The 27,752-nt window shown below is 38.8% G+C and overlaps 1 protein-coding gene across 2 annotated transcripts; it reads right to left on the bottom strand.

Annotated features, from left to right (window-relative positions):
* Positions 1-869: 869 nt before the first annotated feature.
* ZNF76 (zinc finger protein 76) lies at positions 870-24,717 on the bottom strand. Of its 2 annotated transcripts, none has more exons than XM_081946942.1 (14): positions 24,585-24,717; positions 22,190-22,269; positions 21,463-21,543; positions 20,552-20,685; positions 19,587-19,667; positions 18,633-18,710; positions 17,132-17,334; positions 15,128-15,247; positions 13,777-13,852; positions 13,386-13,511; positions 10,542-10,721; positions 9,203-9,433; positions 8,922-9,052; positions 870-4,490 (listed from the first exon to the last, which is right to left on the bottom strand). In XM_081946942.1, the coding sequence occupies exons 4-14, from the start codon at positions 20,622-20,624 to the stop codon at positions 4,404-4,406; spliced, it is 1,386 nt and encodes a 461-aa protein (XP_081803068.1). In that variant the 5' UTR covers positions 20,625-20,685; positions 21,463-21,543; positions 22,190-22,269; positions 24,585-24,717; the 3' UTR covers positions 870-4,403. The 2 variants fall into 2 exon arrangements, with proteins under 2 accessions (XP_081803068.1, XP_081803069.1); XM_081946943.1 differs by having other exon boundaries at positions 4,407-4,490; positions 8,900-9,052.
* Between the last annotated feature and the right edge of the window lie 3,035 nt (positions 24,718-27,752).

Genomic DNA, 27,752 nt, shown 5'->3' with positions numbered 1-27,752 from the left:
CCTAGGCAGAGATGGACAGAGCAAAGCAACCTGAAGAATTCAGTGGTTTTAGGCTACAGCTTAGCTTTGAATAATGCAACATTTTCTGTGCCTCTAAGAAAGCTACAGAAGTTTAAGAATTTAAGAATCTCCTAGAATTAACTACTAGTTTAGCCTGCAAAGTACTTTTCATTTTCAGGTCTAGAAATATGGGTAGAAAAGCTAATTCTTTTTGAGATTAAAATATTACATCATGCAACCATATCATTTTACCTACAAGGTTTTCGTCTACCAAATAATCCACAATTAAGTGTTCTAACCATTTTAATCAATTCCATGCCTTTGTTTTTAATAGGTATCTGCTGCTCAGTTAAATATATAAATATCATCTTTATATTTTCACATTACAAAAAAAAAAACCAGCTAATTTGTCTGTGGCTGGGAATTTATCTGGGAATTCTTAAAAGTCAAAATGGTGTTGAAAATCCTAGCAGCAGTGCCTATTCCACTTTTCCTATAAAGGGAAAGAAGAAAGCTATTGTGAGAAGTACAGGAGACAATGAAAAATGTGTGCATTTCGGACCTATTGTTCTTTTCTCCAAACATTGTGAAGATAGTTATGACTACTACCCAAAATAAAGAATGAAAAGGAGAAAAGTAAGATTTGAGACCTGGCAGCAGCTTCATTAATTCTCTTTATTCTTTGACCTCATTCTCAAAGGAATTAAAGTTCTGATTTGTCAGAATCAGAGCACAAAGAGGAACACTCATTTTTCTTAAGCCAATTTCTATTTCAGTGTCGCAGCTTAACCACATACTGTAAAGTTATTGTTTTGGAATTAAGTGCTGGGATCAAGTATAAACACAAAAGAAAGGGGCAATAGCTGAGCAAAGTTTCACAATTGTATAATGGAATATTTCCAAGGATACAAGCCTAAAGTAGATGAGGTCCTACCGAAAAGTCAAATAGCACTGTACATGTCAAAGCTTGTAACTGAACAACAGAATAGGAGATATTGTCCATACACTTAGCAGTACAATATTATTTCATGAATTACATCAGACAGTAATACAAAAAATATTGTAGAAGATGATGCTTTTAAAACAATCTTCTGGGTCCAGCAAGCTTACTGGACACAACTGTTTTCTTCTTTCCGATTATATAACATGCATTTTGATGGCAGAATACCATATCCTGGTGATGGCAAACTATGGCATGCGTGTCATAGGTGGCATGCAGAGCCCTCTCTGTAGGCACGCAAGCAGTCTCCCTGCTCAGTTCCACTGCACATGCGCAAGCACCTCCTGCCAGCCAGCTGATTTTGGGGTCTCTGCCGCGCATGCAGGGGGGGCACATTCAGGAGACACGTACACATGTGCAGGATGGGGGGTCTGGAGTGCATGCATGGGGGTGGGAGGAGTGCAGGGGGTTACAGCGTGGCCCTCCTGCAGCCTGCTTTTGCTCCCAGGAGGCTGCAGAGACCTACTAGGCTCAAAACGCCTCCCCCCATTTTTGCTCCCAGGCGGCTGCAGGGAGGTGCACTAGGCCCAAAATGGGCACAGGGGGTCACGTGTGCATGCATGGAGGGAAAAAGGGTGCAGGTGCATGCGCGTGCACGCGCTTTCAGCTCGTAACGATAAAAAGGTTAGCCATCACTGCCATATCCTATCTGGGTCATGTGAGCAATCTGTAGTCTGATTCTGCGTGGCCCATAAAACCTCACCACTTTTTATAGTTAATAAAACAACACTTATTACCATTGGGAAATGACCACTTTCATTAGGATTGGATGTATACTGAAAAGTCTCTTTTCTCTACCATCACCACAATTCTTGATAAAAATTACTGCTTCTTGACTATTAATTAGGCAACAAGGAAACATGTTTTTTTACATTCATCACTAGCGGTAAGAACAAGTTTAAAATTCCTTCCTGATCTTGTTGTTAGGATTCCTGGGGGCAGGAAAATCTATAATTAATCTTCCAAATCAACTAAATATATAGGACTAAAAGAGGAATTGAATGGTACAGCTGAAGATGTTACCAGTATTGAAAACAGAAAAAAAATTTCAATTTTTTAAAAATACATATCCAAACCTATTATATCTTCAGAGTGAAAGAAAATAAAACATTACACAGAACCAATTTAATATACCCACAAGTTCAGTATAGATTTTTACCTTTCTATTTAGACTCTTGCTAAGATTTAGAGGTAATTCTGGTATATTGGGGAGGGGGGGGAGGAAAGCTCCCATAATTCTATTGCTTGTCCCCGTTGTTATATATCTTGGAACTTCCACTGATAATCCTATCTAAAGGACATTTCATTTCATACACTCCAGGGTTCTGAAGGAACTGGCAGATGAGATCTCAGAACCACTGAACTATATCTTTCAGAGATCCTGGAGCACCAGGGAACTGCCAGAGGACTGGAAAAGAGCTGATGTGGTTCCCATCTTCAAAAAAGGAAAAAAAAATAGATCCAGGAAACTATAGACCTATCAGCCTGACCTCAATATCAGGAAAGATTCTGGAAAAGATAATCAAGCAACGAATTAGCAAACACCTAGAAGTAAACAAAGTAATAGCCAAAAGCCAACATGGGTTTGTCAAAAACAGATCATGCCAGACTAATCTTATTGCATTCTTTGACAAAGTGACAAAATTAGTGGACCAGAGGAATGCCATCGATATAGCTTACTTGGACTTCAGTAAGGCATATGATAAGGTAGACCATAACCTACTACTAGATAAAGTAGAAGAATGTTGGTTGGACAGCATCACCACCAGATGGATTTGTAACTGACTGACCAACCGCACTCAATGTGTAATCCTCAACTGAACTGCATCTACATGGAGGGAAGTATGCAGTGGAGTACACCAAGGCTCTGTTTTAGGCCCAGTACTCTTCAACATCTTCATCAATGATTTGGATGAGGGAATAAATGGGGAACTCATCAAATTTGCAGATGACACCAAGCTGGCAGGAATAGCCAACACTCCAGAAGATAGGCTTAAGATACAGAAGGATCTTGATAAACTTGAACATTGGGCACTATCTAATAAAATGAAATTCAATGGTGAAAGGAGTAAGGTTCTACATTTAGGCTAGAAAAATGAAATACACAGGTACAGTATAGGTGGTACCTTGCTCAATAGTAGTAACTGTGAGAGGGATCTTGGAGTCCTAGAGGACAATCATTTAAATATGAGCCAGCAGTGTGCAGCAGCTGCCAAAAAAGCCAACACAGTTCTAGGCTACATAAACAGAGGGATAGAATCAAGAGCACGTGAAGTGTTAATACCATTTTATAATGCCTTGGTAAGGCCACACTTGGAATACTGCATTCAGTTTTGGTCGCCACAATGTAGAAAAGATGCTGAGACTCTAGAAAGAGTGCAGAGAAGAGCAACAAAGATGATTAGGGGACTGGAGACTAAAACATATGAAGAACGGTTGCAGGAACTGGGTATATCTAGTTTAATAGAAAGAAGGACTAGGGGAGACATGATAGCAGTGTTCCAATATCTCAGGGGTTGCCACAAAGAAGAGGGAGTCAAACTATTCTCCAAGGCACCTGAGGGTAGAACAAGAAGCAATGGGTGGAAACTAATCAAGGAGAGAAGCAACTTAAAACTGAGGAGAAATTTCCTGACAGTTAGAACAATTAATCAGTGGAACAGCTTGCCCCCAGAAGTTGTGAATGCCCCAACACTGGAAGTTTTTAAGATGTTGGATAGCTATTTGTCTGAAACGGTATAGGGTTTCCTGCCTAGGCAGGGGGTTGGACTAGAAGACCTCCAAGTTCCCTTCCAACTCTGCTATTGTTTTGTATTGCTTTCATACTGATACTTCTCTAGGACAGTGTTTCTCAACCTTGGCAACTTTAAGATGTATAGACTTCAACTCCTAGCATTTTGAGAGTTGGTCCACCCATCTTAAACTTGCTGAGTTGAGAAACACTGCTCTAGGATATGGAGTACCTATGATCCCTTTCTGAACATTCACCGCTAAACACATACATTATAAAATTCTGAAATGATAAAAGTTCTTGTTGCTGAAATCCAATAAAAGTCTGACCTTAATGTTTTCTAATCCAAAAGTTGCCATTCCATTAATATGTACCAGAAATGAAAAAGTTCCAAATGATAAGACAAACCCCATCTCAGATGAGTTGATTTCTTAAAGCTTATCACAGGTCCATTTGTTTAAAAAGTGCCAGGCAAATGTTGCTTCATCATCTGTTCTTGTCAGTTATCAATATCTACTGATTAGCAGTGAACAATTCTTAAAAATTCTCTCCAGGTCCAATGGTCATTTACTTCCTGGTCATCTGACTTCTGAACTGTAGAATCTGTTGTCTGTCCAATGACTTTTGTTTCTACATCGCTCTTCACTCCTGTCAAGTGTTCAAGATAAAATCTCAACATCCAGTTTTCAGTTTAGCTTCTTGGTGAACTGCTGTAGTTATCATTTTGATTGTACTTTCCAGGCTCTGCTGCATTTCCAACTAGAAAAGAAAACGATAGTACATTATTTTCAAATATTCAAATTGGTTTGAACCTGCAGCTGGAGGAGTGATAAAGAATACAAGCAGGAATGAGTTAAGGAAGAAAAAGGATTTTTGATTCCATACCTTTTGCTTTGAAGACTCTCTCAATTTTCAAAATAATGTGTACAACACTCTTGTACTACTCTCTGAAAAGTGTGAAATATGGGCCAAGGATGCTTTCAATAATCTCTTTGTATTCTTTAGTAGACAAAAACTGAATCTGGGAGTTGCTTGGTTGAGGAGAACAGATGATGAACACGTGAAGCAAAAAATGACTCAGGTCTATATATTCAAATATATTCCATTTAATACAATTGCATGTGGTGAGCAGATAAATGCATGGGACCATTTAAAGTGTTGCTCAAATGGGTTCTTGTAAAATACATCTGCTCAAAGAATTTATATAATGCATAAGGTAAGAGGCAAAAACACACCAGAAGCAAATAACCCATTCACATAGTAATGATTGCCTGATATAGTAGCTGCAATTTGTTTTAAAATAATATGTTAAAGAAAGGATGGAAGTGGAGAGTGACTCCTTTTTTCATCAGTCCTGCAATGTAATAAGAACCATTTGCCTTTTCCAAATGAGCTGGCATTTTCTTTAAAAGGATAAATTTAGCTGTAGGCTTCTACCCTGACCTAGTCTTAGTCTGTGGTGTGAAATGGCTCTTAAAGTAGGGATGTGGAAGCAGCTTGTTTTTGGTAGAAAGGAATATAACAAAAAAGAACCAAATGTGCTAAATTTATTTTAAACAAAAACATTGAATGCCAAATTAATAGTTACTGGCTTTGCTTTATATAAATTGTTTAAAATGACAAGAGCTTCTGTTTATTAGTGGTTATTATTGGAACTCTTATATGCAGAAGTAGAAATAAGGCAAGGAGGAAGCAAAGAAAAAAAAACATACTGCAGTATGGGAAAATACTATTAAAAAGATATATTTGGGGAACATAATACATAGATGCATCATTCAGTTGAAATAATATTTTGCATGCCCATATGCAAATCAGTTTACCCAATCTAATGTCTTTCAGTGTATGGAAACTCAATTTCATCACTCAGACAAAATGGCTATGTTCTATATATATACCCAGCCAACTATAATTTATTGAACGTATCATGGCTTAACATGATGTGTGAATCCGGTTGGCAAGGATGTGTCAAGCTTCCTTTCAACTGCATGGGAAAAACCGGGAAGCTTTCAGATTCAGGTTAATGTCAGGGTTCCAAATAGCATCCAAAAGTAAATCAGAGTCCAAGGCAAAGTATTGCTCAAAGTTCCAATTTATTAAGAGAGCCATGTTGGCACAACTGGGAAAAACTGAATCTGAAAGCTTCCCGATTTTCCCCACCCAGTTGAAAGTTCAAGATCTTGCCCCCACACCCACAAGTCCATTACATGGTCCAATCTTCCACTGCCATGCTGGCAGCTTCCACCCATCCAGTTCTGGTCAGGTGCAGAGGTGCAAAGGCAAAGGATTACCTTGGCTTTCTAGAAAGAATTTTGTTATGGCTACATAGCATCTAACTCTGTACAATCCCCCCTCCCATTTTCCCACAATAGAAAATGCATAGTAGAATAATAGAAAGTGTGGCAGGCCAAAGAATCTGCCACAAGAAGATCCAGAAGAAAAGATGGCTGCAGGCCTGACAGCATGTTTAGAATATAGGTAAATCCAACCCAGTGAGCTTTAGTATATGGAGATTTTATAGAATCCTGATTTTGAAGGGACCTCTGAGGTCTTATAGCCACCTTTATGTCCTTAGCAACTTACTCCCCTGGTTCACTGTCTTATCATCCTCCTCTCCTAAGCTACGAAGTATAAATAGCTGAGGACCCCATAAGTCTTGTCTTCTGCAGGTTAAAGATTATCAGTTCCTTAAACCTTCCTCACTGAACTTGGGTTCCAATTCCCTTGTTATCTTGGTAGTCTTCCTCTGAATTTGAAGCAGTGGGTCAATGTCTTGTGCCCAGAACTAGATGTATGATTCCAAACGCAGAAAAGGGGGAATATACTACTTTTCTAGGATTTGAAATCTGTGCTCCCGATAATCCATCCCAATAATGTCATTTGCCTTTTCAGCAGAGGCATTGCACCACTGGCTCATGTCCCACTAAAAATATGAATTCAGGTAAACTCCAGCGATCTAACTAATTTACAGATCAAAGTCCTGAGACCTCCTCTAAATATCCAAGCTATCTTCCTAAAACTGCAGGCCTTTTTGAAACCAGATAATGCCTCCTTAAAACTAAAGCCTCATTTGCAATAATATTATGGCTTAAATATTATCTTCTTAGTACTGTGACCAGTAACTGTAAATATTTGAACTCTCAAGCAATTGTTTTAACAGCTTCTGGAGTATGCTGCTAGCTCCAAAAATCCGCTGCCTAGATCTGTCGCTGTACTGTTTGCTTCAAAGCGTTATTAAGTTGATTCACTTCTCACCAAGCGAAGATAACATATTTCTATGCAGAAATTAACAGCTGAAGCAAAATCTAATTATCAAATAATTAATTACTGTATTTTTCGGAGTATAAGATGTACCTTTTTTCCTCAAAAAAGAGGCTGAAAATCTGGGTGCGTCTTATACACTGAATACAGCATTTTTTGCCTCCCAAACCCCCGCCCCTTTCCCAAAATGGTAGTGCAGAGCTTTTAGGAGGCTTAGACAGTGCTCCTGGGGGCTGGAGAGGGCAGAAATGAACAAAAAAATGGGCCGTTTTGTTGCTCAATTTTGCCCCCCCCCCAGGAACACTCGATAAGCCTCCTAAAGGCTACACATGCCCTTTTTTTGACATAAAACGGGCCATTCTTTGCTCATTTTTGCCCCCACCCCCCAGGAGCACTCTACAAGCCTCCTAAAGGCTATTCATGCCCTTTTGGGGGGACGGGACAGGACCATTTTTGTGAAAAACGGGCCATTTTTGGAAGGTACGCAGAGTGCAAAAACTTTTTTTTTTAATTTGCCTCTTCAAAATCTTGGTGTGTCTTATACTCCGGTGCGTCTTATACTCTGAAAAATACGGTACAATTATGCCTTTTAGGTGACTTTCTATTCAAAAAGTTAAATGAACTATCAGTTTGCTTTTATCAAGCCAAATTAAACATGTAATCTTTACATGTGCTAAAAGGAAGATCAGGAAGCAGAAAGATTTTATCCTTGAAATACTAGGGAGGCACAGCTGATGGAGTGTGTCCTCCTGCCTGGATATTTTTATATTTGTCAGGACTTGATTTACCTCATATTAAAAGCAATATCACATATAGTTTTATATGCAGATATTCCTTAAAATGAACTTAGTTGAGCCTGGAAATGTAAAAATGTTGTTACCTAATAGAAATTTTAGAGTAATTCATGCTATACCCATATTTTAGATGGCTGATAATACTAAGTCAACTTGTGATTTAATTACGAAGGTATTATATTATTCTGAATATATTATTAAAAAGTCATGGTTGTTAAACACTTTATGGTTATATTGCTTAATGCGTAAGTATTTTATGTTTAGGTTTTTTGATATCCTATCCATGATTGAGACAGGAACTCCAAATGGTATGTGTCTACCTGAACAGCAACATGAGTACCATTCAGTGGTGGATTCCGCTCCCCATCGCTACTGGTACGCTGCGCACGGGGCTAGGCATCCTAGTCATGCATATGTGATATGCACGTATGCGCACGCCACCGCCCCTGCGACACCCACCTGCTCATCGGAGGTTGCACAGGTGCTGCACACTGTGCAAGCATGTGCAATTGGCCGGTTGCGTTAAAAATAAGTATGGAATGCAGGTGGGTGAGCTACCATATCGGTACAGTGGCCGCTGCTCCTGGCTACTACCGGTACAGCCGTACCGGGCTGTACCGGCCGGAATCCACCACTGCTACCATTAGCTTATTGCTAGCACTGCCAAGTGCTGATCATAGACAAGCAATCTTGAGATATTAGTGTCCTAGAAGTTACTATTTTTACCTGAAAAACATCCCATCTACATTTAAAAGATTTCTTTCTGCTACTATGTCCAAGTTAAATATTTTCAAGATTTCTATATAAGATGTATCCCAACAACGATAACCACAGCCATAGCATTTGTACCAGAATATAGGCTTAGTTCATGGTCAGTCAAAAAGTTTTAACAAGCCTCTAATTCATACTTAAACTGCAATCCTATAATTTCATCTTTTTCCTTCAAGATGCCACAAAATCCTTAACACGTCTACTACTAAAGCTAAGATTAAGAAAATGTTATGTGAGAGTTGCAGGTGGATAAGGTAGTGAAATTCTTAGAAAATTCTGGGAGAATAATCCTCTATTGCAATTGTTTCCACTGATCTGCCTTGGATACCCCTAGCTCAAGAATACCTCCTCCCATTGTCTTTCATACTTGCTCTACACCATCCTGAGAAACAAGAGCTGCTGCCGATGGCATGGAATCTTCTTGCACTTCATCTTCCATCTTCATAGAAACAATACAATGACTTTTCAATGGAGGCCTGCTGTTGTTCACTATGGTATCTGAGAGAACAAAGAAAGAAAAATTGGTAGAAGAATCCAACTAAGAGAGAGCATTCAAATGGCTCTGTGGCAGAGAAAACTGAACACAAGGTGAAAACAAAGCTGTGTGCCAGTAAATTGGAGAGTGATAAGAATTGCAAGGCTACTCACCTTCCAACTGATGTTCATAGAGAGCTTGCTCACTGTCATCCATGGCTTCCAGTTCCCCATGCACGGTACGTTTATGCATTGCCAAAGTAGACGTTTGCCGATAGGTTTTGCCACAGGTGTTGCAAGTGTACGGTTTGCAATGCGTGTGAACTACGTGGTGTTTGTAGAGACTAGAATATTCTGTGAAGCATTTTCCACAGCCTGGTACCATGCATGCATATGGCTTCTCCCCTGGAACAAAATTAGGATTCACAGTGAAATCAAATTTTTATTCACGGCCAAAAGGTTGAAGTTACTGCTGGAATAAAACCAATTTAACATAATGGGATTCCTTTCCAAGTAAATATGCACGAGATTTCATTTTAGGATAATTGTGAATGTAAACTACATGCTAGACTGCTGATTTATAACCCAAACCCTACAAGTGAGAAATGGCTGTTTTGTCACATATAAACCAGATTATTCTAGCTCATTTTCCGGTGAGATTTGGAAAACATTTTGCCTTTTAAGGAACAAAGGAAGAAGTCAGTGGGAAAAGAATGGGGCTAGCCATAATTCCTTGCAGCCTCTGAAAAATATCTGAAATCACCAAAAAGCTGGAAAACTCCTGGAAAGGAAGCAGAGGACCTTTGCTTCAGGAATCCTGCTGAAATATGTAACATAGGAATTTAAGCTAACTTTCAGACTTTTCAGTGCTGTGCTAAGTCTTATTTTCTTTATCTTTCTCTATAGTAAGTATAGAATTGGGGTTTGCTTTCAGCCTTTATTGATGCTTCAGGCTGTTAAGGATCTTTTCTCCTTTGAATTTCCTTGTGATTTTCTTACAGCACTTGAAATTCTTTAAACTTTTGCATTTTGACCTTTTAATCTGTAGAAAAGTGAAAGAGCCATGTCTTGCACACTGAGTTTAGAGTAAAGTGTTCAATAAGAAAGGTACTGACATTAGAAATTATCCAATTCTTATTTCAAAGTAAGAATCAGGGGCAGCAGCACTAAGTTCAACATAGCTATAGTTACTTTAAGCGGTCAAGAAAAAAGAGTCAAATCCATCTCCAATAGCCGTACCTTATTAACTTAACAATCTATTGTTTTTTGTCGTCATCTCACAGGATAAACAAGATCAGCATCATTCTTTATGTGCTGAATCAATAAATGAGTCCTTGGAACGATTTATGTTGGCTGGCCCTACACAACTCCAAATAACTCTGAGTGGCTCACAATATAACAAAGAAAACAATATATAACACAATTCAAAACCATAACCAGCAAAAAAACAACAACAACCCACAATTAAGCAGTCAAAAAATCAAGACAGTTAAAGATATTGTTTAAAGTTTACCTGTATGGATCCTCATGTGATTTTTGTAGTTGGTGGCACTAGTGAAACCCCTTCCGCAGTTGGGCTCTGAGCACATATATGGTCGCTCTCCTGTGTGTGTTCGTATATGGACCTTGCGTATATTGGAGGTGGTGAAAGAGCGGCCACAGCCTTCAAAGGGGCACCGGAAGGGCCGCTCACCTTGATGGGGAGACCAGACAGAAGAATCCTTAGTTAATCATTAAAAGCTATAGAAAATTCAAAGTAAGATTATTTCATTTCCTTTTTCAAGCATATCATTCTACAGTTAGTCCTTGGCTTAAAACTACAATTGGGACCAGAATTTCTGTTCCTAAACAAGGTACTTTTTAAGTGAGTCACATTCAATTTTATGGACCTTTTTTGCCACGGCTGTTAAGTGAATCCAGCTTCCCCCATTGACTTTCCTTGTCAGAATCCAGCTGAGGTCACAAATGGCTGAGTGACCTGATCCTCACAAATGGCGACCACATCACCCAGCATGCTCAACTATCGTAAATGCATGTAGGTTGTCAAGCACCCAAATTTTGAACATGTGACTGTGGGGATGCTATGACAGTGATGTGCAAAGACTGGTCATACGTTTATTTATTTATTTATTTTTTATTTATTTCTTAGATTTTTAGACCGCCCCTCTCCCAAAAAGGGACTCGTTATCTTACTCAGTGCTTCTGTAACTCTGTTTAGTTGATAAACTAATGGTTATAAGTTGAGGACTAACCTATAAGTGGTATATCTTTTTGTCTGGCAATCATTTTTGATCTCACTATATTTTTTGCGTAATTTTGCACAGCCGAATATTAAAATGCACATGAACCTAGATTAGATGAACAATGTAGACCAGCGGTTCTCAACCTGTGGGTCGCGACCCCTTTGGTGGTCGAACGACCCTTTCACAGGGGTCGCCTAAGAAACGGGCGCATGCTGCCCTCTTCTCTCTGACAGCCGTCTGGTTAAAAAGCCATCCCCCATGGCGTTTTTCCCTGGGGAGCTCCGCAGAACATCCCAAGACCGATGCCACCACATCTGCCCTCTTTGGGACAGATACTCTTCAGAAGGACGAGGCCCCGCTGGTTCCTTTCACGTTCCTCACCTTCCAGCCGCAGCCCCGTGCATTGGAAAACATAGGCGCACACACGCCCTGCACAATTATAGCCCGGAGCAGGACCAAAGTCCCTCTCCCAACTGGCCCTTCCTCCCTCGGAAGACTTCGGAGGGAAGCTTCTGCAGAAGCCCGGGTGAGTGAGAACAAGTTCCCACCGTTATGAAGTCTCTGAGGCTGTAATTGTATGGGGTGTGTGTACGCGCCCATGTTTTCCATGGCATGGAGCCGCACCGAGGCTCTGGGCAGCCGGTGATGACTCTGGAGCCCATCTGTGGGGAGCGGGGTCCCCCTCGGGTTCCTCATCTTCCCAGATGGGCTCCTGAGTCATAGCCGGCCACACAGAGCCTCGGCGAGGCTCCACGCCATGGAAAACATAGATGCGCGCACACACCCCGCACAATTACAGCCTTGGAGTCTTCATTAACGGCGGGAACTTGTTCTCACTTGCCCGTGCTTCTGTAGAAGCTTCCCTCCGAAGCCCTCTGAGGGAGGAAGAGCCAGTTGGGAGAGGGGCTTTGGTCCTGCTCCGGGCTGTAACTGTGCGGGGCGTGCACGCATCTATGTTTTCTATGGTGTGGGACCGCGGCCGAAAGATGAATACGAAGGGGACTAGCGTGGCCTCGTCCTTCTGAAGAGGACCTGTCCCCGAAGAGATGTGGTGGCATCGGTCTTGGGATGTTCTGCGGAGCCCCCCATGGAAAAATGCCGCTGCCAGGTACTTTTAACCATATATTTTGGTCTTATGACTGCAGAATGCTGCAAAAAATCATAAATGCAGGCCAATTGTTGAGTGTTTCAAATGTGATTGGAACACTCAACAAGGTGACCACAGTATGTGTGTCTGTGTCTGTGTGTGAGTGAGAGTGTGTGTGTGTGTGAGAGAGAGATTAAGACAGAGAGGGAGGGAGGAAATCAGAGACGGACAGACACACAGAGAGAGACACAGAGAGACACAGAGAGGGGGAGGGAGGAAGGGAGAGACAGACAGAGAGAGACACAGAGTGAGTGATTAAGTGAGTGAGTGAGAGACAGACAGACACAGTGACAGAGAGTGACACACACAGAGAAAAACAGAGAGAGGGAGAGAGACAGAAACAGACAGACTGAGAGACACATACACTCAGAGAGAGTGAGTGAGAAGCACACACACACACACACACACACAGAGTGACAGAGATTGGGGGAGGGAGGAGAGAGAGATAGAGTGATACAGAGAGAGAGAGAGAGACAGAGAGACAGAGAGAATGACAGATAGAGACAGAGAGGGAGAAAGAGAGAGAGAGAAAAAGGAAGAAAGAAAAAAGAAAAAGAAAGAAAAAGAAAATGGGAGAGAGAGATGAAAAAAAAAGAAAGAAAAAAAAGAAAGAAAGAAAAAGAAAGAGATCTTTTGACCACAATTGAGCCCAAAATTTTGATTGCTAAGCAAGAACGTCATTAAGTAAGTTTCACCGCATTTTGTGCAACTGTGCAACAAGTTGGATGCTTTTCCCCCCTCACACATTTACTTTTAAATCTGGGAATCAGCTGAGATGCAAGAGGACAGGGAACATTCTAAGTATATGCTTTGAAAAAATGTAAGATTTAAAGAATTAAAGTAAATAACATCATCAGTAATCATACAGCTACTTCTGTGCACTTTTTATAGCCTCATTTCTTATGTTCTTCCAAAACTTCAGATTCTGCTAGCCCTAAATTAAAACAATAATCCCCACAGGACATACCAGTATGTGTTCGGATATGTTTCTGGAGATCTCCAGAAGTCTTGAAGGCTTTGGTGCATAAATCTTCTTGGCACTTGTATGGTTTCTCACCAGTGTGGGTTCTCATATGGCTCTTTAGACTGTATCCTGTCAGGGTAAAACTTGTGTTCTAAGCACAATCACAAAGCAGTGCACAAAGCATAGCAACCTAAAACTGTAACTATGTACAGTAGCTCTGAAGACAAAGATAATCAGAGCTACACCTTTAGCTTGAATTTATACTTTTTTCATGAGTCTTTATAGCTCAACGGCTTGTGGATTTCTAAAGTACATCTTCCTTCTCAGTCATGAGTAATTCCATCAGAGCAACACAATTTCAATGTTTCTAAAGGCTTCACAGTAATTACCTTACCTGTAGCAAAAGTTTTCCCACAGCTTGTGAAATCACATTGGTATGGACGATCACCTGTATGGACACGCTCATGAACCTTCAGCAAAACAAAGGAAAAAGCCTAGTCTTAGGCCAATGAGAACAGAAGAGGCTGGCACTCATATTTTTCCTTGTAGTGCTATCAGAAGTAGTTCTTCAGTTCTATTCTGTTATGGTGTTTGACTTTTTGGTTTTCCTTGCAACAATGAATTTCTACTTTTAAAGTTTCAACATGGATGGGAAGGATTTAAGGAGTCCATACTATAAACAAATGCATAAGATATGTGTATTTTAATGTTTGCTAATTTAAATCAATTCATTAAATTCAACCCTGCCTGCTAATTTCTATTTCAGTCAGTCTGAAAGTAGAATATAGTATTACATAAAATGTAATGTTTTCAAAATCCAAGGAGCATTTGCACATAATATCAATTTTATTTACTCCCCATTCAAAAGTTGTATTTTTTTTTCTTCCTTTCAATCGTCTCTGATTTTTAGCAACTGCCTGGGACAAGTTCCTGCAGTTTTCTTGGTAAGAAGTACTTTTTCAGAAGTGGCTTGCCATTGCCTCCTTCCCAGGGCTGAGAGAAATTGACTGGCTCAGGTCACCCAGTTGGCTTTGTGTCTAACGTGGGACTAGAACTCAAGATATTCTGGTTTCTAACCTAATGCCTTAACTACTACGTTAATGGCTTTAAATATTGTATAATGTTCTGAAAATAGGTTTGTTCAACTAGCTATTATAAAGCAAGGAGACAGCTCAATTAGCAAACTTTACTTTTATTTTTAAAATTACAAATATTGAAATACATTAAAAAACCAGTTTGAGATGATCTGATGCAGTCGTTATGGTGCTGGATAGGAATTAGGAGATCATGGGTTTTGGTCCTCCTTTGGATATTGAAGCTGGCTAGGTGACTTTGGGCCAATCATTCTCTCTCTTAGCCCAACCCACCTCACAAGGTTATTGTGAGAAAAATAGCAAAGAGGGCATTAAGTACACTACCTTAAATTGTACAAAATAGATTTAATAAATACTTTGAAAGGCTAAGTATTTTCAAGTAAAACTAACATAGAAAGTGGACAAATAACTTGTAATCCTACTAATGCTTTATGTCAAATGTATTGTACTACGTAAACTAAGAGCAAGCCTTCAGCAAAAGATTATAGCTGTCTTCAACCACTTATTTCCTGTCTCTCCTCTCATTATCAGATAAACTGCAGGCGTACATGTCCTTTTGGTGATGACATTCATGATTTCCTGTTAGATAAGTTTCTCTAGTAGTGCCATTATGTATTTAGGGTGAATTGTGGGGAGACAAAGAGCAATTACCTTCAAATGGTGGGATGTGGTAAAGAGGCGGCTACACCCACTGTATCTACAACAATAAGCTTTGTCAGGAGTTCTTGGTCCATTTCCAGTGCTCTGCACTTCTTCCTTCTGGAAGTCTTGCTAGGAAAGAAAAAACAAATCAAAACCCGAATGAAGCTTGCAATGTCTAAAGTAGGTAGGCCTGGATTTTAAAATTTTATTTAAAGCCATTTTTGTAGAAAGGCAAGAAGAAAAGTTTTTCACTAAATGAATTTCATACTTATTTTTTATTCCTATGAGGATACATATGTGTACAAAGTTATCTTCCACCTTTGCCTTAAGGTAGGTCTTTCTCTATGCTATTATATAAGTGGGAAATTGCGTTCACACATAATTGTAAACCAAGATTTTAAACTATAGTGTGTTGCATAAGCTGTAGTGGCTTGATCTGCACATTATGTCAAATCATAATGAGTAATTTTGTAGATTCCATAAAAGCAAAGAGCACTTATAATTTAGTATTAGTGCATGTTATGTACAATATTCAATAATATCCATTACAATTTTGTTATATACAATATTCATTAATACCCTTCAGATCTTTGGAGAATATAGCTCCCAGAATTCTTGCTGAACAATCAGCTTACCGGTGTACTATACACAATTTTCTAAGCAAGCTGATAATCAAAATTAAGATAAAAGAAACATGTTGTGAATAATGCGTAAGGCTGACCCAAATGTTGTTGCTGTCTGACTTTTGATGGAGTCATAAATTTTCTAAAGGGTAGGATATAGTTTGGGATGTTCTTCAACTCAGTCTTGATTAAGACTATTATTTATCTTGTGATTTTTTTTCAAACACAATAGATTGTGTTGTGTTTGCCATTCTGACTAGAATAGTGAGGGGTGAATTACCTATATAGAACGAAATAATATAGAATGGAAATCCTTTTGGTCAAATTGAGCTTTGTATTGCTGGCACACTGTATAAAGATACTAAAAATGGAAATATTCTTTCCATTAACAGGAAATTGCATGTGGTATGGGTATGGTATCACCAAGGTTAGTAAGCTAATGCACATCTTCTCTATTTTGCTAAAAAGGTTGCAAGAAGACTTTGACTGTCCAAAGCCAAGATGATATGAGTAGTTATTGTTAAGAAGTAGACATTAAGTAAGTTGTGTTGGGTACTACGTTTCAACTCAAATGTGTGATTTCCTGGGACTATGTGACTGCCATAAGACCCTTTTCTAAGGAGACATTAATGGTATAGCTAACATGCCCATGTTCTCTCCAAAGTTTCTTTATTGCTGTAGATCTGAATAACAGCACAACCCTAATCAATATCTATGGGCCAATCTGGTGATGGCCAGAATGGATGAAAGACTGTCACTTAAAATACAAAGGGAACAAATGATATAGAGCACAAATTCATGAATCCAACAAGAAGAAAAAGAGTTTCTGTAAAAATAAGAAAAGGGGGAAGAACATAAGAGTTTTGAAGGAAGGTTGTCTTCCGATCTTCTGGAATGGAGTTGGTATAAAGTCATTTGGCTGAGTTGGGCGGCTATAGAAATTGAATAAATAAATAAATACAATGCAGGGAAGTGAGGGTTTAGGTTAAAATAAAAAGTCTAGGTTTAAGTAAACATGTTACAAATAAAGTGTATGTCTTCATAAGGTATTCAACTTATGACCACAATTGAGCCTAAAATTTCAGTCATTAAGTGAGCATTTGTTAAGTGAGTTTTGCCTCATTTTACGACCTTTCGCCACAGTTGTTAAATGAAACAGAACTGCAGTTAATAAGTTGGTAACCTGGTTAAGTGAATCTGGCTTCTCATCAATTCTCATCAGTACAAACACATATTGTTCTAATTACCAGCAGCTATGTCCTGACTTAGATGGCAGCTTTTATCCTTACAGCTCACATGGAGAGCTCAACAACTGTATATATCTAAAAATGTAATTCTCTAAATCATGTTTTGCTTTAGAATCTTCATAGAAAAAGCAGAATATTCTCACCTTGCTGGTGTAATCCTTCAAAGTGGTACCAGTATCTAAATCAAAAGCATCATCTTTCTTCTCTACTGCCAATTCCTCCAGCCCCACATCTGCTTCCACTGCCAAGATGGTGCCATCCATTGTCGTGGGAACAGGGCGGTGTATTAAAGCTGTGGATCCATCTTCCAGCTGGATGGCCTCCAAGGTGTTGGGGTCAAAACCCTCTGAAGTGGACCACAAGCACTGTAGTACCACATGTCAGCTCTAATCACTAAGTATTGATCATCCCTTGATCATTTACAACTAATAAAATCTAAGGTTTACGTAATAGTAAAGTCTATACTTTAGAACCCAAAAGTTACATATCAAAAGATCTTGCAATTCACAATCAAAGATAGAGGGAATCAAAAGACCGTGTCGCTTTGATGGAGCAGACTGTCTGGAACTATTCTATCCATTCATGATTTGGTTGAGAAGCAATTGAAGAATAGTATTGGGTTTTTTTAATCAGTGAGTAGTTTATCAATTATGGCTGTAAAAATTAGATTAGAAAAAATGAAACAGCCATATTTCCAATCTTCCAAACCACAGAACAGAAAAATAAAGAGGCAATGCATCTCCCTTTCATCTCTGAACTTCCTGGTTAATTCAAACCATGGTTTACCCATATCTTATCCACCAAATTGTGGTTTTTCAGTGAATCAAGAAAAAATTCTCAAAGAGAAGAAGGGCATGCAATACAAAACATCTTACTACTGATATAGGCCACCCAGAAGATCTAGAGTAAAAGTAACTAACACAAATAAATGTTTTATCCAGGAGTGTGCTTTTTTCTTTTTCTTTTTTTTAGAAAAGCAACACACAATGGCACCTATAATCCTTCTTCGCTTTGATAACAATCTTTAAAGCGCTCCATGGCTCAGGACCTAGTTACTTGCGGGATCGTATTCTGCCCCATACATCCCTGCGACCAATCCGCTCGCACAGAGAGGGCCTCCTCCAGGTGCCGTCCACCAGACAGTGTCGAGGGGCGGCGCCTAGGAGTAGAGCCTTCTCTGTGGCGGGCCCAGCCCTGTGGAATGACCTCCCTCCGGATATTAGGAATACCTCTGACCTCCGCTCCTTTCGTATAAAGCTCAAGACCCACCTATTCCAAGTAGCTGGCCTGGCTCAACTTTGATCTAACTATATCGCTCCTGACGGGTTTTTATTTGGGTATTTTAATTGTATTCAATTATTTAGGGGTTTCTAAACATTGTATTTTATTGTTTTTATTCATTAGCCGACCTCCTTCTTGTACATGTCTTGGTATATGTTTTTGTAATATGTATGTCTTGTCTATATATTTATTTCATATGTTTTATTGTACGCCGCCCCGAGTCCTTCGGGAGAGGGTGCGGCTAAGAAATAAATATTTATTATTATTATTATTATTATTATTATTATTATTATTATTATTATTCTGCTTAGAGGCTTTTTATGGATAATTTATTGAAAACAAGAGTCAGGAACTGAGAGCTACCTTTGGGAGTATGATGTATAAAAGCCATGGTACCATCTTCCAGTGTAACAGGCTGACCATCTTCAAATGTGATTGATTCTATGGAATGAATCAGAATATACACAGGCACACATGTGAGCTCAAAGAAATCAACTTGCCCAGTTTTTTTTTCATGCAACACAACACAACAAAAGATTTCATCTTTGTGGTGTGTGTGTGAGAAAGTGGGGGGAGAGAGAAATAACTCTGTTATTCTATTCTATAACTGGTGTCTCCAGCCACTTTAGCTAGGAGACACATCTAGAATTTTGAAACTAATAGCATTTTCATTAGTTGCCATGGAGGGCATGGCTAGCCACTTAAAGCACAAACTGATAAACCTCTTCTTCACCACTCCTGTTAGGTCCCTAGGTTGCTCCCCATATGTCTGCTTATCATTGTCTTTTTTTTTCTAAGCATATGCATACACAGTTGTACCCACTCACCACTTCTATCTCCTAAGAATGCTTTAATATTCACTTTTATTTCTTAGAAATATAGTCAATGCTGGTATTTTCCTTGTAGCCTGCTATCTTTTGTTTTGTTTAAATACAAATTTCTAAAAAGATAAAATGAGATCTTCTAAAACAATAAATCAGTGTGACAAACTGCTTGTAAGGAATACCAACATTGATGGTGGTGGGAGTAGTTGAGCAATTATGTTTCTTTTACTGCGTTGCGTTCTAGAGATGCTATACTCCATGCCCATCTTAATTTCCAAACTCCCTCAAATTTGCTCAGTTTGAAAACCTCCAGTATTGGTTCTGCGAGTGTTTAAAAAGGTACTGGTAGGAGCCACATTGGAACTTAATGTAGGGACAAGACACCTATGGAACTCCAGATGATGCTAAATTACAATGTGTAGCAATCCTAGCATAACAACTTTAGGAAGGCCACAAGTTCCTCATATTGCTTTAAAGAGACCACAAGAGGTACCTTTCTGCAGGGTTACTTGTTGGAAAAAAGCTGTGGATCCATCTTCAAGTTCAATCACTTGTCCTTCAACTAATTTCTCTTCTGAAACAAGAATTTTGAAAGAATTGTCCATTTTCTTGGAAGCAAGTTTAAATTTTTTAGCTACATTACCATTAAAACTTATTAAGGAACATGAACTGGAATCTTGTATGTTAGTTGTTAGAATTATTTCTTTTGAAACATATTATCAGCTTTACATATGGGATCCAGAATACTAAATTCAGAGGCAGCATTAGTAGAGTTCTTGTTTTATGCATTTTTCTTTATCAATAAATATATTCTTCCATATACAGAAGTAGGTAAAGAAGACCCTTAAAATATATAAAGATGCATTTGTGTGCCAGGTACATTTGCAATCAGTTATTAAAACTTATAATAGTTTAAACATAGGAATGAAATTAATTTTTTCCTTGGTAGATTGAAAAGCATGTTAGAAAATTTCTTATTTATTAGGGGATGGGAAGGAAGCCCAAGCCCTGCAGGGACCCAGGGGAAAAAAGCAGGCCCAAGGGCTGTGAAGAATCCTAGGGGTAGGAACTGGAACACAGGAGGTGGGAGAGGCCTGGGGCCAGTAGTCCTGGGATTGTGTTAGGCCTCCCCCAGCCCTGAAGCACCCTATGCTCCACTTAATGACTTGTGTGCTTATATGGCTAGTGCATCAGGGAGATCAGGAGTGGGGGTTGTTAAGAGAGGCTATCTAATTTAATGGCCATCACCATTTAGGATTATAATAGGCAGGCTCTATTAACTTTGAAGGCTGAAGTCTACCCTTACTATTAAAATTTAATACATATAAAGCACATATAATTAATGAAATATTTATCCAAGTTACATTGCCTGTCACTCTCCCTTGTATGTAATGCTTTGATCCTAGGGTTTCTGCTTTGTCCCAGTCTCACTGATCACAGCTGCCACAACTGACTTACCACCTGCCTCCTGCTGAACAAAAGCTGTTGTCCCATCAGAAAGGGTCATCGCCTGTAGACTCAAGCTCTCCATTTTGTTCTGGTAGCAGCTCCTTAGTCATCTATTCCACTGAAAGATGTTCCCACTGACACAGCTGTAATAAAAAAATGAAAAGGCATGCATATTTGTGTGCACATTTCTTGTTCCTACTTACTGTTAAGCATAAATATAAACTTGGGAAAAGTCATTAGAAAGGATAACAAGACCAACTAAATGGAAAGAGCAATGCATCTTGGCTATGCAACAAACAACAACAACAAAGAACTGTTGTCTTTTTGCCCTGCTATTGTATTCCTCAGAGGCACTGGCAGCCAATGTTAGATACTGGAGAAGACAAGTCTTCTTTTATTACACAGAACTACTCTTACTAGAATATTTGAACAAAACCAAGATGGAAAAAGTAAAGATACTTTACCTTACATGGCCAATCAGGGGTTTCATGCTTTATAACAAGCAAAGAACTTTCACAGATCACCAAGCTGAATATTAAGCAACCCAGGCATAAAAGTAGCTTGTCTTAAGCCTATGCTTTACAGATAGTCCTCAAGTTATGACCACAACTGAACGCAAAAGTTATGTTGCTTAATGAAACATTTGGTGAGTTTTATAACTGTTATAATGTTATTTTATTTATATAACTTTTCTTACCAGTTATTAAGTGAATTATTGCATTTATTAAATCAATAACATGGCTGTTAAGTGAATCTGGATTTTCCATTGACTTTGTCAGAAGGTTACACAAGGTAATCATATGACCCTGGCACACTGCAACCATAATAAATATGAACTACCTGCCAAGCATCTGAATTTTGATCATGTGACCATGGGGATGCTGTAATGGTTGTATGTACAAAAAATGATCATAACTCACTTTTTTCAGTGCCGTTGTAACTTTGAACAGTCACTAAATGAACTGTTGTAAGTCGAAGACTACATGCACTTCTTTTTAAACCTGCAAAGAGAAAAGTTCAGTGTGTGAATAATTTTTATAGAAAGTGTCTTTGGCATAGAAACATAAAATTGAGAAAAGCCAATTAGGCCAACAAACCTAAATTGAAACACCCTTAAGTAATGGCTATCTGGCCTCTATTAACATATCCAGCACAAGATTTTAGTTTCCATTGATAGTTGGTTCTACTGTCAAACTTTTTTGCATGTGATGTTGCTTCAGGAATATGAAAAGAGATTTCATATTTATTTCCCTTTAGTCTTGTTTTCTCCAAACTATCAAGCACCCCTCTTCACAATCTATTCCAGTGATGTAAACAGATTTTCCCCTCTACAGTTTCAAAATCAGCTTTGTGACTGTCTTTCATTACATTTAATAACACAAAGGCAGGCATACATATTTATTTAACAAAAATGGTAAAGTATTGCCAGTCCCAGGTTTCCAAAATAGAAGTGGTGTGGTATTATCTTCTTCAAACATACAAAGGAACATTTTATGTTAAAGATTCTAGAATGGGATGAGGTGGAGATTTCTGATTATACTCTGATTATATTTATTAGATTCTTGTACCACCTTTACAGGATTATTGTGGGATACCCTAACCCTAACCCTTTATTACTTTATTAATAACCCAAGGTGATGAGCATACCTAATACAACTTCCTCTTATTTTCCCCTGTGAGGTGATAGGTGCCCAGGTTTTCAGCAAGATTTTTTCCAGTTCTGCCAACTGAAATGGAGATATGAAAAAGTGAATCTTCTTCATGCAACAGTTAAATAAATCACATACCATAGCACAGAGAAAGAGTTTAATGAGCACAGCAAGAAAGATAATAAATATACAAGAGGTACTGTGTAAGTAAAAGAAGAACAATTAGTGTTGTCAGTCCTCAACCTATCACCTGATGAAGAGGTATTGGGGCAAATATGCCAAACATTTCATAAAATTAGAGAACTAAAGCTCTGGACTTACACAGAAGAATAAGCTTATAGATGAATTCTACAGATACTATAAAGATTGAAATTAAGGGTAACTGATATTCCGTAAGAAGGCTGGGGGTTCAAATATCTTTGGATGAATTATTTGAAGCACTTCGCTTCAAGTAATAGATTGGCAAACCTAAGCATATAAACTGTGCCATTTTTAGAAGAAGCCTACATTTATATGTTGGGCTTTCATATTCTATATTTTTTCTAGTATTGCAGAAAGCAGGTTTCCTGGAAAAAAGGGGGGAAATAATAACTTTGTAATTTTTAGCAATTATGTTACATTTTGTCCAATAATCATCTAGCTCACTTTTTTTCTATGCAGGGTGGTTGAGTCTGGGCAGGCTTTTATTTTTATTTATTTATTTTATTTTCAAGATTTATAGACCGCCCCCACTCCCCGAAGGGACTTGGGGCGGTATACAGGCATCTCATTAAAAACAGATACAAAAGATAAATACCCTATACCCTTAAAAGCGAATTAAACCTAAATACAGCTGTACAGAAAAGTAAAAGTTAAAATCAACTAAAAAGCGTACCCCTAAAAATTTAAAAGTGCAGACTTGAGGGATTAAAATTGGGATTAGGCCAGGCCGGCTAACTTGAACAGGTGGGTTTTAAGCTTCTTACGGAAGGAGCGGAGGTCGGTGGTAGTTTTAGATAACATTTTCAGTTTTACCCAAAGTGGGGCAGGAATTCTGCTCTCAAAGTTTATGATCTATCACTGAGGTGCCATCCTTCTCATTTTTACATAAAAAAGTGAATTCTCTAAATGTAGGAATCATTTTTTTTCCGGATGTTCTGTTTGAACAACTAAAATAGCTTTGTGTCTTTTAAAATATATCATTTCATCTTTATTTTCTAATTTAATATACAATAAAAAATCAAAAACAGAAATAATCCAAGTTTTCATTTTTAAAATAAGGCCTGTAAGAGAAAAAAAATGGAACCAGGTGGATTTGAAGAGAACTATTTATGTAAAGGAAATTTCTGAATAATGAACAGGAATTTAGAGCACACCATCCTGTGGCTAATGGGGTACAATAGCTTGAGGTATGTACCAAAAATAGCCCTGAAAACCTGAACCAAAGTTGAAAAATTTGGTGATGTTCACACAAAACCTAAACCAGTGCTTCCCAAATCTGTGTAAATTATCCAAAATTGAGTAAAAGTGTTTTCTTTGGTCAATGAGTTTGTGTATTGCTACCTAATCACAACAGGAACATTTGACTCATTTTATTTGCATTAGCTTTCTGATAAGTGATTTTGGATAAGGAAGGAAACTATTTGGGAAGCCCTGAAACTAAGTCATGCATTCCTTAACCATGGTTGATTGGATTCACACATTAAGTTGCAAAGCACACTAACTACCACCCATAGCTTGTTCACACAATGAACAAGTCAGCCCTATTTTGTAATATTTGAACCGAGAAGCATGTAAGCTGCTTTCCTTAAGTGATGCTATCAGGACCAGACAGTTTCTACCAAAATCTTTCCTCTGCTGGACAAGTTTTAAGAGGATTCCATGAAGAACTGTTTTCTTCTGGTTGATTCGATGGATCCAACCAGCAAAGTCTTTTCTCAAGATAACCGGGCGTTGATGTCGAAGGATTACAGGCCACTGCATTTCTGCTCGAGGTGATGGGCTAAGAAAGCACTGCCCGACCAGACAGAAACTGACAACTCTTGGCAACCACCGGCGCTATTCCCGCAGACAAAAACAGAAGCAGCTTCCTCTCCCACTCGAGACAATCCCACTGTGTGCCCGCCGATTACAAGCTCTGGAAGCCGGACTTGGCAGAGCTTTGAAACGCCAAGAGGGAAAACAACAACAACAACCCCTCCAAGATAGGATTTCAAAGTGAAAGGTGGCGCAGCGCAAAGCACCCCCGCTGCTAAAGAGGGGCTTGGAGGATCTCTCCTCTTCCTCTTCCAAAATAACAAAAAATTCAAAAAGTGTCGGCGGAGGAGAAGGGGAAAGAAATCTGCCAACGGCCCCCTCCCCAATAGCTAGAGCTGTGCATCTTTCCTCATCCCCGCCTCCCTATCGGCACCGACCTGTGGAGGGCCGAGTCCGCCGCCTGACCGCCATGCACCGGGTCTCGCTACAGCTCCCGGCCCCGCGGTCTGTATGCCGCCGCCTAAAGCCCTCCTTCTTCGCCTGTTCGTTGTCTTCTATCCAGGTTTCGGGGTTCCGGAAAGTTTCCGGAAAAGGAAAGCAGAGGCCGCTGTTCTTGGCAGGAGCCGCATTTCCCGTCATGCGCAGAAGCTGCAGCGAAGCCTCTTGCCCTTTTGCCGGAGCAATAGTCTACCTTCCAACCAAATATAAGTCAGTTTAAGCCTGGCTTCCACTTCTGGATTTCCGCATCCGGATCGCGTTGCTAAAATTCGTAAACTGCATGGTTTTCTTGGGCGCCTTTCCTTTCATCAGTTCAAGCACAAAGGGATTTACTGTATTGCAATTTTTTAAATCGTTGATTTGCTGGTAGCGTCTCCCCCCCCCCCCGCCCCGAGTATTGTAGTAAAAACGGATAACTTGATGTCCTTGGTTTAATTCCTGCATGGGACTCGAATGCATAAACCGCCGTGTTCTCGGGTGGAAAGTAATTCAGCAGCTCAACTCGCAGATGTGGGAAATCCAGATCGGCTTGTTACCTTTACAATGAAAAGTTCTACCTGCCTATTTGTTAAATTGGCTTCTCGCTAATTCGCCGAGTTTCAAAAACCTCTGCGTTGAGATGAACGGTATACAGAGGTAGTGGAAAAATAGAAGGTTGGGAGACGTGGCAATTTATCTCCTTACGCGCGGTTCGAAATCGAGCCAGGCTTTTTAAACAGAATGAAAATCGTTTTCATTCAGAACCAGTCTTAATTGTCTATAAAAAGCTTTGGAGGTTAAAAAGTATTTTCTCCTTGTCGGCGACTGTGTTGAAATACTACATGCCCTTTAAACAATACTAATAAAAGTTTTCGACTCGAGCCTAAACTGCTGATTTACTGGCATAGACTGCATAGTCTGGACAGTTTTGTTTGCAACACACGGAAGTGGTTTTCCAAGAACTTCTGAGAAGTTTTTGGATTTCTAGTCTCACCTACAATTCTGAACTTCGAACTCTGAACCTCATTCAAGTATTATTTCTTTTTCACATTTTTGAACCGCCCATCTCCCTCAAGACAGTTACGAGCTGCCATCTGCTGGGTCCTATTGAAATTCCGTTCTTTATAAACATGTTACAGTAGTATCAGTGAAAAACTTTTTAAAAACTTGATAATCTAGAGTGTAGAAGGAGGAGGGATGTTGTGATGGAAATTTAACTATTTGGAAAAAGGAGCTAACGCTGTACCATCTTTTCTACAGTCAACTCCCTCCCAAAGAAACAAGCTTAATGCAAAACTTGATAAGACGTCAGCTTATTAACCTTACATTTTAACCCCCTGCTTCTGCCAACTTGTTATCACAACTAGGTGTCAACCAAAACTTGGAGGCAAAAATCTAGGCAAATAAGGACAGTAGTTTATTCTTCTGTACCATACAGTACTTATATCTAGTAATATGTAGTCCTAACAATAACTCCAGGAGAAAGAAATATGAAACACTAATGCCATTTTGATTAGAAGCAGCCTACTCAAGTTACCACAAATATCTGAAAAATAACAATATAGAAGGAAATTTCTGTCTTCCAAACTATACTCAAAAGCCAAGATTTCAGAAATCAAACCAAGTTCATTTTACATGAACTTTATTTCTTAGTATGTATGCACGAGCAGGTCCTTTTGCCCCATGATTCAAATAGTCGGCACATTTTAACGATTTGGTATGCCAGAACAACAAACTGAAACACTTGACTAAGGGGTAAGCATAGTAATATAGTAGCAATAAGGTCTCCAATCATTTATTTAACTAGAAAGATTTTGCAACTAACTGATCCTTCAGCTTTTAAAAATAGTTCAACTTTGCACTGTAGCAATTAAAGAATAAAAGAATGATAGCAAAGAGTAGAAATTGCAAAATATTCAGAATTTCTCTCCATGATTCTACTGCATGTAGTAAAGACTGTATATAGAATTTGAAGGGATGGCCAAATGAATGTAATTTTGACAAGTATGTAGACTTCTGATTAATGGAGGAAAAGATGGTGGTTATATCCAGCCTCTAGAAATAATGTACTTCTGATTTACAGTTATTGAAAAACATAAAATGCTCTAAAAGAAAAGTATTATCAAATATTATCAATATTAAAAATATTATCAAATAATCCCAAGTAATAATTACATCCAACCTCTACACTTAATATGCTTCTGAATTATAGTTGCTGGGAAATAAAGAATGTTATTGCCTTTCAATCCCACTTGTTAGTTTCCTAAAGCTTTCTGCTTGAGCATTATGAAAAAGGATGCTGGAGGAAATATGTTCTTGATATTGCCCAGCATGTTTTCCTATTTATTTATTTTTTTAGGAAAGGCTCCAAATACTTTAGCAGGGAGAAATGGATATGAAGTATCCACTTAAAACCACATACCATCATATAAAAATAAAAGTAGTTCTAAATGCTAACCATCACAAATTTATCTAAAAAGTGTATTCAGCTTTTCATACAGAAATAAATTGCCAGAACTATGCAAAACGAGGGCTGCCAGATAAAATATCTTTCTGACTGGTGCTTAAAGTATCCCAATCTTCTTTTTTTTATTAGAGAGTTTAATAAATTTTACAAATATATCTCCTTCCCCTCCTCTCCCTCCACCCCGATCCCACCCACCCTCCAACCCTCCCTCCCCCCAACCTCCCAGAGCAAAATACAGGGTATAAACATTTAACAATCATACGCTAACATAAGCTAACTAACTTTAACATCTTCCTCCTCTTGTACTTTAACTCTTCTTTTGATAAGCTAACTTTGGATAAATTATACCAATCCTTGTTCTTTCACTCATAAGTTAATTGGAATTTCTTAGTCCGATATTTATTTTGAATACATTCAATCCATCTTCTCCATTCCAACTTGTATTTCTCATCTGAATGGTCCTTGAGATATGCTGAGATTTTGGCCATCTCTGCTAAGTTTACTACTTTTAACGTCCATTCTTGAATAGTAGGCAACTCTTCCTTCTTCCAGTACTGCGCCACCAGCAATCTTGTTGCCATTGTTAAATTCAGAATCAAATTAGTCTCTATAGCTGTACAGTCTGTAATTATCCCTAACAAGAACAGCTGGGGAGTGAACG

Source organism: Natrix helvetica (assembly GCF_964273705.1).
Source record: "Natrix helvetica genome assembly, chromosome: 3".
Taxonomy (NCBI): domain Eukaryota; kingdom Metazoa; phylum Chordata; class Lepidosauria; order Squamata; family Natricidae; genus Natrix; species Natrix helvetica.
The sequence above is the reverse complement of the archived record's forward strand: the minus strand, read 5'-3'. Positions and strand labels throughout refer to the sequence as shown.